We start from the raw sequence: 11,937 nt of genomic DNA, 5'->3' as shown, positions 1-11,937 counted from the left end.
TTCTTTCTTTCTTTCTTTCTTCATGCTTGTATCTGTCAGTTTTTTCTTGATAAGGAGATCAGAATTAAACCACCTGCTGAATGGAAAAATCCTCACTGCACTGTTGCACAGTGAAGCACATGAATGTTGTGAAACTTTGTGGCATCATTGAGACTTTCTTATTTTATTTATAGACGATTCATGTCTGCTTCCACAGTCAAATCCTATCTGATCAGTGAGCTAATGTTAGGTGGACGGATTGGTAATGTTAGCTAAAGTTGACTCGCAAATCGGTTCGACATTTTGGCGACAGCACAATCCTTCTTTTGGATAATTAATACAAAAAAGTTTGTCTTGAGTCAGTGGCCCACTCAGGTTCATTCAGCATATGCTGGTCTATCTGTTCCTATGTGTTTTCATGTATGTCCATGATCACAGTTTAGCTCAGTTTTGTACACAGGGTCGACTGAAGCAATTCAAAGTGTGGTCCAAAAATGTGTGATTTCTTTTGCTTTTGCCATTTGCTGAAAATAGTAAAATGAGCATTGATATATGCTGCTTAAACATAAACACCTGATTGCAAGGAATGTATATGTTTATTTTTATAAAGACAAAAATTGGGGTAGCAAAAGCATAATTTTGCTCTCCCTAATGGGGATGCATTTGCTCCACTTGCTCCATTACTCAGGCGCCTAAGCCAGTGGCTATAATATGATGAAATGAAGGTTGGACATAAACTGCAGCAGCAGCAGCAGAAAATACATCTTATTTTTGCATGAGACTCTTTCATTTCAGCACAGGAGCTCTTTGTGCAAGTGTGAATGCTCGCAGGCTCCTCGTTGGATTTTACTGTCACCAGCAGTACAGCCTGAGGGCAGCTGTCATCAAGTGTTCAACAGGTTGTACTAACTAAGAGACTGTTGCACCTCAGGAGACAAATATCCATTGTACCGACAGAAGACATCACCCTCACACAGGTCTGAAGGCCACGCTGACTCTCTTTAAAGCCAGAAACTTTCAAAGCCACAATTATGCAAAACGTGAAACAAAGTGATTTAGTGTTTGATAAGATCTTATCTTAGGGAAGCCTTTCCCACCAAAACTGTTTGCTTTCCTTATGTAGCAAAGTGGAAAGTATAACTGCGCAAAAATGGAGTTTACATCATGTTACAGACCTTCAGTTAACATTTTTCAGATTTCATTAACTGTAATCACAGTGTTTCTCCAAATTGCCACATGTAGATAACATAAAAAGGAAGTCAATTTGCAGAATCGTCCAGGTGTTGGTGGCACATCGGACACTGCATTCTGTGTACATGTCCCTTACTAATAAACTAATTAACCAAAAAACATTGTATTTATTGTTGTCACAGAAGAAACCTGTGACTTATCTATAAAATGTCAAAAATGCAGGACAAGTGCAAAGTCACAGTCGGAGAAATAGGGGGGTTCTTGATTTGCAGAGAATTGGAGATTGTTGGTTTCATTTTAAGCCAAACCATAATCATCATAAAGCCATTGTTGTGTCTATACCTAACCACACCTGTAACTGTAGCATTGTTTGGTCATAAAACTGTTATAGTTTGGGTATGACGGTGGCACCCAGATAGTGCCAGGATGAACAGAAAGAAGAAATGGAGAGTTTTTTTTCACAGCCAGACCGCAGAGCAGGGGTGTTTACAGAGGGGGGGCCTGGGGTGGTCAGACCTCTTTCACTCCGCATTGTCTTTCAGAAGGCTGTAGCGGGCTCAATTTTAAAGCTAAGGTGAAGATACTGGTATCATATTAAACTAGATGACCTAACACTTCCATTGGTAACATTGCTGGCATGGCCACTGATCTCAGGATATCTGAACAAAAATGGGTTCTGTGGTTACCCAAGTCTACCCTTTACATACATGCCCATCTTGATACTATTCCCATTCAGTTTTGGGGGAATTGAGCAATTTGCATGAATATTTCTGCATACTGGGGTCTATAAACAGTATTGGAATTACACAAAATGGCAATGACTGAAAAACTGAGACACCTTCTTCATACCACAACTGCAAAGGTCAGTGCTCCACTTGTGCCACCTCAGATAAAAAGTCTGGAGACGCCCCTGCTGAGTCCACCACAGACATCCTGTGATCAGCTCTCATACATTGCCTGACATTGCCTCCAGCACACTCTTTCCTGGAATATCTGGTCTTCTTATGGCGCAGAGTCTGCAGCAAATCTAAAACAGTGTGTGTTTCATGTATCTATTATGCAGTGATGAGGCAGTTGTGGCCAAAATGGCGTGCACATTGGAGTTATTCACACACTTATCTCCATGTTTTACTATTTTACGGTACAGTTTCATATGAAGATCACAGTAGATCAGCATACAATAGACCACAGTTTAGATTTACTTTAGACTGACTTCATGTATGTGTTTTTCCCAAAGCCTTGTCTGCACTTTTCCTTCCCATACGGACATAGACTGTGTTACATCTGCGACAGCATATTGATTTTAAGATTTAAGTCTTTAGATGCATGAAAAACACGAGCGATTCCTGAACCCAACAATGTGTGGATACGACGCAAATCCCAAAAACTTTAAACAAAATCGTATCTTCAGCTGAGGTTCTTATGGCCATTTGTGAGAGGAGATTAATTTATTGTGACATCCAGACTGTTATCAGCAGTTGGTATCTATTTTCTAAGAGTCTCGCATTTGGAAACTGGGTCAGCTGAGGGTTACAGATTACAACCGAAAGGTTACAAATGTAAGGGTCACACTTTAAGTATTTTTTCTCCCTTTGTTGCTGAAATTGTTCCACTCTAACTGCTTCATTGTTGCTCCTTCAAAACCTCAAGCCACAGTATGTTATCTGTGGATAGACTCTAATCTGTTTTCCTTCATGAGAAGCCTGGACTGAATATGACCACTATCAGCGTGGTCACCTGATTACTGCGAGGGGACGTATCAGAGTGACATTTTAGAGTCGGCCAGGTTAGTCATACCTGGAGCACCCTGGTGTGTGTGTGTGTGTGTGCGTGCGTGCGTGTGTGTCTGTGTGTATGTGTGCGTGTGTGTGTGTGTGACTTTGTAGCTGTGGAGACCATATCAGGCGGGTGCTCGCCTATCTTATCAGGCCAACTGCTCTAAAGGGACTATTGTGTATGCAAGGTGACGAACTGCCTCAGATTCCCACTCAGACCAGTAACCATTTCTTTAAGGAAAGATGTGTGTGTGTGTGTCTGCGTGTGTGTATATTAGGCTCTTTTAGAGGCCCATGTATTGATGTTGTATCATAAAAAGGTTACTGCTCGTGTTACTGCAGCAACAGGTCCCATTATGTGTTCTTTAGCTTCATTGATCCAAACTGAAGTTAAACAGTGAGGGTAACATATAGCTAGTGTACGTAATGTATGTTGTGTATGTGCGTGCGTTTGTGTGTTGCTGCAGTCTACAGTTTTGAGGCCTCGAGGCTTGACGTGACAGAGAAGAAAAGGCAGCGACAAATACGTGACTCTGACAACACAGGGCTAGGTTGAGCAACTACCAGCAGACAGACAGACAGGCCAACAGTCATGCAGATAGACAGGCAGACAGGTAGACAAGAGGCCTGGCGACAGGGCAGGGGAGCAGAGGGCCAGGGAAGGGCGGCTGCTGCAGAAACCAGGATCCATAAATAAACTATTTTATTTTCCTGCAGATTAAAAGAGAAGGAACCATCCACATTTAGCATTTTTATCATCTTTAAAGTCATAATGTGCAAACATTTTTATGTAATTCATCAATAATCTGTCTTATTCTCTTCATATTGTGCATAAGTAATTCAACAGGTTTCTGTTCTTCAGCTGCTGTTTGAATTTTTCTGAAGTGTACAGGAAGTGTTTGACATTTAGCGTACACTGATTGGTCAGAGGGAGAGCTGCTGTGGCTGAGCAGAGACAGTAAAGATTAAAGAGCAAAATATTCTGCTTCTGCTTTCTCCCTGTTTTTGTTTTGTTTTGTTGCTGATAGTTTTTCTAGTGCAGGGTCAGGGGCAGGCCAGACGTTTTTGGAGTGGTCCTGGTCTCGCTGTGTGTGTGCCGCCCGGGTCGATGGCCTGCGCAGAGGTCTGCTTTGAGGCTCTCAGTGTGATCCAGCCGTGTTTAGTCTACCAGTCCGACATGTCACACACCACAGTCATTTGGTCAGGAGCTGTTTCAACAAGACGCTGCTATTCCTGCCGCACAGCCTCGCCAGCCAGGTGAAAAAAGAGTCATGATTGATTGATTGACCAGGACGAGTCATCGAGGTCCTGTTGGCAATGCTGCTGATCTGGAAACTTACACAGTATTGGCCTGCTTTTTCTTTTTTTTTTGCATTTACCGACTGTTTGTGAAGAATAATTTGCTGCATTTAAAAATGCTACTAAAATCTACTAAACCTTGAACTTAGTGAGATTTTTCCAAATAGAATAAAAGCCAGTTGCATAACATCATTTTGATTTTAATATTTGTAAAGCCATAAGTAAATTTTACACATGTAATTCAGAATAAGGTGGTCTCTTCTTATGATTCTGAGAAATTTGCTTGTGAAAAAAGAAAAGCATCTTTGTAAATGAACAGATTTTACCAGTGAATGCAAGGTGGAACAGCTGTCAGTGTTTGACATCAAACACTTCCTGCGTTACCACTGATGGAAAAGAAAAAACACTACACCATTTCTCCCCACATTTTTTGCCTTTTTAATAAGAAAAATGAAACATGAATCATTTTAATCACATTTAAACCAACAAAAACAACAACAAAAAAAAACAATATATTATATCAGCACACTTTCAAAGTTTGAAAAGCAACATAGCTTAAATAAAGACATTTCTCTCTGAAACTAAAATATGCTCCACAAAGGACATCATGTGACCTGAAACTTCTGCGTCCTCTTTATCAGAATAATCCTTCAATAGATCGTCGATACATTGATCACTTATTAGATCAGCAGACGTTTGAAGAGAAGGCACTTTTTGGACAGCGAGGGTTATTTGACACCCCCAGACACTGATCCCATTGAGCCGATGCATTGACAGTGTAAGGGGGTGTCCTGAAGTATTGTTGTAACACACACAAACACACACACTATCAGCCCACCTGGCCAGTGGGAGCTCCATAGTGCAAAGTACTGTATGTAAATCCTCCCATAGTGCATCTCTCCTCCCCTCCACTGTTTTAGTAACTGACTGAATTCCCCCATGCACCTCACCAGCTATCTGCTATTCAAAATGTTACAGTCTGTCGAGAAGCATTTGGTTTTAATGCTCCTGTAGGTAACAACAGGAAAATGATTGTGGGAAATGAAAAACATAAACATGACATGGTTTTTTTTAGTTTTTACCACAGTTACTTTGCCTCGTTCATTCTGGCGGCAGCAGAAGATTTTTTTATACTTCTGTTTCCTCTGCGCTCCAGCAAGAACATAATGGCTTTTTTTTTCTTCATAACAACCAAAATAACAAACCATTTTTTTGAAAGTTCAGACTTCATGAGCTACATTTACATTGACGGATGCCTGATCTGGCAGAAATGACGGAATGTAGTGTGAAATGCTGTAACACACACAAAAAAACTGTCTCCCGCTGCAGTAACACTTGCCTGACGCAGTAACCTGAAACTCGCCTCCTTCTCTCCAACTTTGGATAAAAAAACTCACATTGGGGTTGTAACTGGTCAACAGAGCGCTATACAAGATATATTAAAATTTATTCCCTTCATAAATAAATGCAAATATCCTTTTCCCCCCACATTACCTCTATTTACATTTTGTACAGAGCCAATTTCACCACGTGCAGTGGTCCTACGACAACATCTGACTTCTGTATTGACTTACACACGTACGAGCCAAATGTCTTCATCATTAGTTAAGACTTCTTTTCATCCAGCTTCACTTTTCTGTCCTCCATGTAACCAACCGGTCTCCATGTTCATCAGAGTTGGTAAAAGAAAAAAAATTTTCTTTTGCCCCTCAAACACGGCAGCCATTTTAGATGTGAGTCTCTTCCAAGGCCACTGGATGTGAGCCAGAGAGGGGGAGAGAAAGAAAGAGGAAGATAAAGAGAGCTTGGGTGTCCATTTTAGAAAAGGCAGAGAGAAAGACAAGTCTCCATCTTGGCTCACCTCTACAGACAGGTGTGTTTGTGTGTGTGTGTGGGGGTGAGTGTCCATATTAGGAGGCGTTGAGCACCGAGCGGCTGTACAGAGTTTGGTAGTAAGCGCCTGAGTCCATGGCGGCTGGCCCTGGGCTGTCGTAGATCTGCTTGGCTCCCACAGGAGAACCGCCGGTGTAGCTGTTGTAGGCCATCACCTGGTCCTGGTAGGACTTGAGGTCCATCTTCTGCTCGTTGGACATGAGGTTGGTGATGGAGAAGGGATGGTTGAAGTTGTAGTGGGGGTCCAGGGACTTGAGGGCATCGTTCTGTAGGTCCATGTGGTGCTGCATGGTGCTGGGCAGGAGATGGCCGCTACCCACCAAAGACTGGGAGTGGAGAAGAGGGTTGGAGGAGGAAGAGGAGGTGGCTGAGAGGGACAAGGAGGATGGAGGGATGGAGGACGAGGAGGAGGAAGAGGGTGGCAGGGAGACAGGTGGGCTGTGGAGGTGTGAGGAGGACAGTTGAGGGCAGTCTAGTGGAACCAGTGAGTTTCGTGGATGCGGCTGGTCATCTGAGGAGCCCGGGTGGGAGTTGTCTGAGTGGGCGGAGTCGGCGCCCTCTGATCCTCCTGTGGGGCTGTGATCCTCCATCAGGTGGTCTCCACCGTGGCCTCCTTTCCCTGAGCCCTCATGGCTCTTTCCTGCTTTCTTTGCCATCTTGTCCTCGATCTTGAAGCGTTTCTGGCGCCTCAGGTAGCAGCCGTTCTCAAACATGTTGCCTGACTGGGGGTGCAGAGTCCAGTAAGAGCCTTTGCCCGGCTTGTCCGGCGAGCGAGCCACCTTCACAAAGCAGTCGTTGAAGGAGAGCGAGTGACGGATAGAGTTCTGCCAGCGCTGCTGGTTCTCGCGGTAGTAGGGGAACAGGTCCATGATCCACTGGTAGATCTCGTTCAGGGTGAGCATCTTGCTGCCGCTCTGCTGGATCGCCATAGTGATGAGGGAGATGTAGGAATATGGTGGCTTGGCGTGGGTCAGGGAGCGTCGGTAGGGCTTCGGGGGAATCTCCTTGGGCCCGGCCCGGCTCAGGGTGGCAGTGGAGGAGTACCCCAGTTGGCTCATTGACTGGCCCATGTTCTGGTAGTGGGACAAGGTGCCCAGGGAGCCTGGAGCAGCAGGGCCCAGCTGGGTCAAAGGACCCGAGCTGAGGGACGAGGCCACTGGGGAGAGGGACATGTGGCCGGGCGCGGAGCCCATGGAAGTTAGCGGGGAACCGCTGAGACTGGAGCTTGGGTACGCCATGTTCATGCCTGCAGGGGAGGCGGTGGCCGGGTTCAAGTTGATGTAGCTGTTGATGGTGCCCATGGAGCCCATGGAGCCCAGACCAGAGTTCATGGTGCTGGGAGAGGAATACATCTGAAGGCAAAGAGGAACACAACAACATCTGGTTATTTACAAGAAAACAGTGCAGTGGCAGAGGAAATATGAATTAGTTATTACTGTAAATGATTTTTAATATTTATAAAACAAGTAACAGAAAGAGTTCTGTGTTTTTTGACTGATATTAATTCAAATGACTGCACTAAAATAGATGTTTAAATGTGAGAGTGAAGTGGTTTGACTCTCCATTTAAAAAGTGGCTCCTTATCAATGCACAATGAGCTCTCAGTGCGCGCAGAGAGGACATGGATTTCACACAGCGATGTTAACCTGAAATGCGTAAAAAGCGCGTCATGGTGCCTCTAAGTTCAGACGGCCTCCTCCACTGCTTCCGTGGAAAAAACAAGTAAACCAAATGTTCACTATTTAAGCTCCACTGGAGGAATTTTTCTCGTGTTTGTCAAAGATGAACAATTCTGTGTTAAACGTATTTTTTGTGAAATTTCTAAAGGCCTTTGACGGGAAACAAAAAATATTTAATAAGCGGAAAAAAACAAAATCCACGCGGAACAGAAGGAGTCTCGATCCGTTTACTGGTCGCTGGTTAAATATTATCAGACTCTTTCTTCTAGGTAATTTCATCAGGTCGGGGCGAGGTGAGAACTGAAGCTGCTGATGGAATTAACTCTAATTGAATTAGTGAGGAAAAGCCTTGTTGCATTTACACCTGAATTGTCGCAAACACTTGAGCGGCTGCGGGGACACAAAAGAAGTCCTCTATTGATGCGCAAATAACTTTCAAAATTCATTTAGTGAGAAAGTTAGAAGCAGAATATTTATTATTATATTTATGTTAAACTACAATTATCCGTGATCCAATTAATTTAATGTTAAATCGGTGTAATTACTTAGTGGCTTTACTTTTTTTTTCATTTTTCGTTTTCAGTCATATTTGTACAATGTTTATATTTTATAGAAGAATAACATATTGATTATTTTTGTTTACTTTTGAAGCATTTGTCTCCTGATGATGTTTCTTATATTCTTGTTAAAGAAAACGGAGCCTTGATACTCTGTGTTACTTTATCATAAGCTATTTTAAATCTTATTTTACTCCTATAATGTTTCCATCGGATGGTTTTAAGGTTACATTTTTATAGCATTGGTTTATAATTTATCACAGGATTGCGGCTGTGTTTCAGAGTTCTGCTGAAAATGTGCGCAAATTGAAATGTATCTGCTGTAGTTCTCTTCCAAAAAATAAATAAATTAATTAACTTATTATTTTTTTTATTACTTATTATTAACTAATAGACTTATCCTGTAGTTTACAACTCGAGGAAATAAAAACAGAGAGATTCATTCGTTCTTTTGCTGTGTGATCTTGTCTTTACCTCACTGGCCTCGCTGTAGAAAGTATTCCACTCTGGTAGATCATGGGCTTCCATCTTCACAGAGCTCAACATCCCCAACACAAGTCTTTGGAGGAGAAAGACTTATCTATGACAGGATTTCTTTTATATCAAAAATAAATATAAAATCCTTCACAAAGTTGGAAACTTTCGGAAAAAAAAAAATCCAAGCACGAAGTTGCCTCCCTTTTGCCAAGAAAGTCAAAGAGTGATGCGACGCTCTGCTCTTGGTAAAGGTAAAGTCAATATTTCTTATTTGTCAGTCATCCATTGTTTCATAACCTTAATCTTGTTATGGCTCAGCAGATGTTGACTTCTTCCTCTGGCCCGTTTTTCTTAAATGTGTCCGGGACGCAGTGTGCGGCAGGCGGACGTGCAGAGCGCAAATAAAGTGAAGAACCTGGACGTCCTCCTCTTATAAGGTGCCGGTGGGACCCGCCCCGCTCCTGACATTTGAATACCGTGTTAGGATCCAGGAAGGGCCCCGCAAAAAGGCCGATGTGGCCCCCTGGCGTGCTGTATATTGGCCGGCGGCTACACCAGGGCCACCCGGACGAAAGACTGTCCCATAATCCTCCTGTGACAGAGCTGAGTGGATTTTTTCTTTTTTTAAATAGAGCAGCGAAGTTCATATGGGTGAGGTGTTAGTATGGTCAAAAGTTAATTATCAAACAGGTTATGAAAGAATGCGTTTGCTCTATAAATAGATGGAAGAACTTCCCCCAAAATGCAACCGTGAAGCTTCAATTTAATCTCAAAACGTTTAAATTACATTTTTTCTTGAATCATTTCTTTTTTTCTGCAGTTTTTGGAAATTAAATTGAAATAAGTTTTAAAAAAGGGAAATTTTACCACATGATCAACAGAATATTTATTTTTTAATTTGCAAAAAAAACACTAGATATTGAACTACCTTTACTGGGATGGGGTGGCAGTTTTGTGCGTGTGCGTGTGTTTGTGTGTGTGTGGTGAGGGGCGTTAAAGTCATCAATTCTCTCGGCTATCACTTCTTGGGGCTATGAACATTTTAACACATTCTTTGGGGGTTTAATTGTAGTAACCGCCAACACTTGTTTCAGATTCTGGGTTTTGATAGTCAAATATTTTCCCGATAGACATGAAAAACTATTAGGAAAATATTTGACTATCAAAAGAAGGCTATAAGATCACAAGAGATCCTAATCAGAAAGCAGCAAACTCACCACACTCAGTTCCCAGACGTAGCTATAGAAAAAATACTTTTGCTGCATAAAGAAATATTACTGCAACATCAAATCATCAGGTAAAATAGGGTCAATATAAAAACGTAAAGGTACCAACATATATTTACATAGCCTTTATATATATTGGCTCACATACAATTTACTGGACGCCCTTGTGCGCAATCTGTGCGTAAATTTGGTTCGGGTGAATGACGGAGACCCGCAGCTTCCCTGAGAACTTCTTCTTTTTCTCTAAAGAGGCATTCGCGGCCCGACGCCACAGAGAAATACAATAAATAATGTAATCCTGGTGTAATGCATAAGGCCGGACTCCTGTGTTGTAGAATACACATCGGCCTCGGTGCAGACGGAGGCCCGTGAATGTCAATGCCTCTGCCTAATGGCCAGTCAATGGAGATGTAATTGATGCGCAGGCGGGAGGTCGACGGGATTAGACTGTGAGAAAAAAAGATCCCGAGGAAATAAGAAATAACAGGAAGGTGTATCAGACAGAGGCGCAGGAAATATGAAGAAGTATAAAAGACCTGATTCAGCCGGCTTCCATTTTATGTTTCTGGGAAGATTTGGGGGGAAACTCGAGCATGTGTGATCTTTAACAGCCACCTGATGGCTGTGTTACCTTCAGGATACATGATTGGATTTGTATTGATTGATATTTTACCTTTAATAATCAATCACATGGTGAGGGTTTCCTTCATTTTTACCACCAATTTAACAGCCAGTCAGCATGTTTTCTCCTCATCCTCACATTCCAGCTGCAGCTGTGTGTGTGTGTGTGTGTGTGTGTGTATTGTCAATCAGACTCTCTACAGGTCATCACCTGTAAAGACTCAGCGATTATCGCCTGTTTGCAAAACGCTGTCAGGTCGATTAACACGTGGAATGATCTAACACCTCAGTGTCTGTAATGATGTAATTAAGCCTGAAAGAGATGAGCTTTTTTTTTGTCTTCATCTGCACGGAAATATAGTGAAAGGATGGTAAACTCTGACCTCAGCTTCCGATCATAATAAATAATAACACGACAGAGGCTCGACTGTGCGCTTGGGTCAGTTTCCACAGAAAGAACAAGCTTTTGGTTTATGTGTTTTAAAACTTGAAGAGGCAGCACACAGAGATAGATAGATAGGTACTGTATCTCCTCCAGTGCATTATATTCATCATATCCTGGTGGAACTTCTTTATCCAGTCTCACATCAGAAACATTACAGGGTCGTCTCCCAAAGGCCAACACAAAACTGCTCCTGAATGCCTCAGCTCCACAGATACATAAAATAAACAGGATAAATAAAAAGACACTTCACTTGTTCACAGATTACATTTAGGAGGTGATTCCTTTGTGCTATTTTTGTCCCATCAGTAACTTTTTATATCTAACTTAGCACAATCTGACATCCTGAACTTCCAGCACAGCGCCACCTTCATGTTGCTCTGGGAAAAGAAACCACAAACTTACCATCTGATTTCCAATTAATTAGAAAACAAATGCAGTGAAGCTGTTGTGCTTTGTGTTGTGTGTCTCTTATAGCCACACACACTGTGAGCTGAATGCTCTGGTTCATGGACTGATGGAGGAGCTCTGTATTTTGGCCATGGCGCATGAAGCTTCCAGCCTACCTCTTAATAAACATCTTTGATTGGTGTAATGTTCCTTTAAGGTCCCATTTCTTTTTACCCCCCAACACACATTTAGCCATATCCTCTCTCTGGGGGCCGTTTCTCATTCCAATAGGCTTCCACCGTCCATTAACACCTCTGTAATTGGTTTAACAATGGCTGTAATGAGCTGATACTAATGGAGGAAACGACAGATCGGCCTACCAGGAGCAGGACTCCCCCCCCCCCCCCC

The 11,937-nt window shown here is 42.5% G+C and overlaps 1 protein-coding gene across 1 annotated transcript; it reads right to left on the bottom strand.

The window, feature by feature from the left end:
- Nucleotides 1-4,694: 4,694 nt before the first annotated feature.
- Nucleotides 4,695-9,232, bottom strand: foxa3 (forkhead box A3). The gene is made up of 2 exons (XM_035679500.1): nt 8,848-9,232; nt 4,695-7,489 (listed from the first exon to the last, which is right to left on the bottom strand). Exons 1-2 carry the CDS (start codon nt 8,917-8,919, stop codon nt 6,155-6,157), a joined length of 1,407 nt encoding a protein of 468 aa, XP_035535393.1. The 5' UTR covers nt 8,920-9,232; the 3' UTR covers nt 4,695-6,154.
- Between the last annotated feature and the right edge of the window lie 2,705 nt (nt 9,233-11,937).

This window comes from Morone saxatilis, unplaced genomic scaffold, assembly GCF_004916995.1.
Source record: "Morone saxatilis isolate NCDOM2014 unplaced genomic scaffold, NCSU_SB_2.0 Contig8, whole genome shotgun sequence".
NCBI classification, from domain to species: Eukaryota; Metazoa; Chordata; class Actinopteri; family Moronidae; genus Morone; species Morone saxatilis.
Note: the sequence above shows the minus strand (reverse complement) of the source record. Positions and strands in the feature narration are given on the sequence as shown.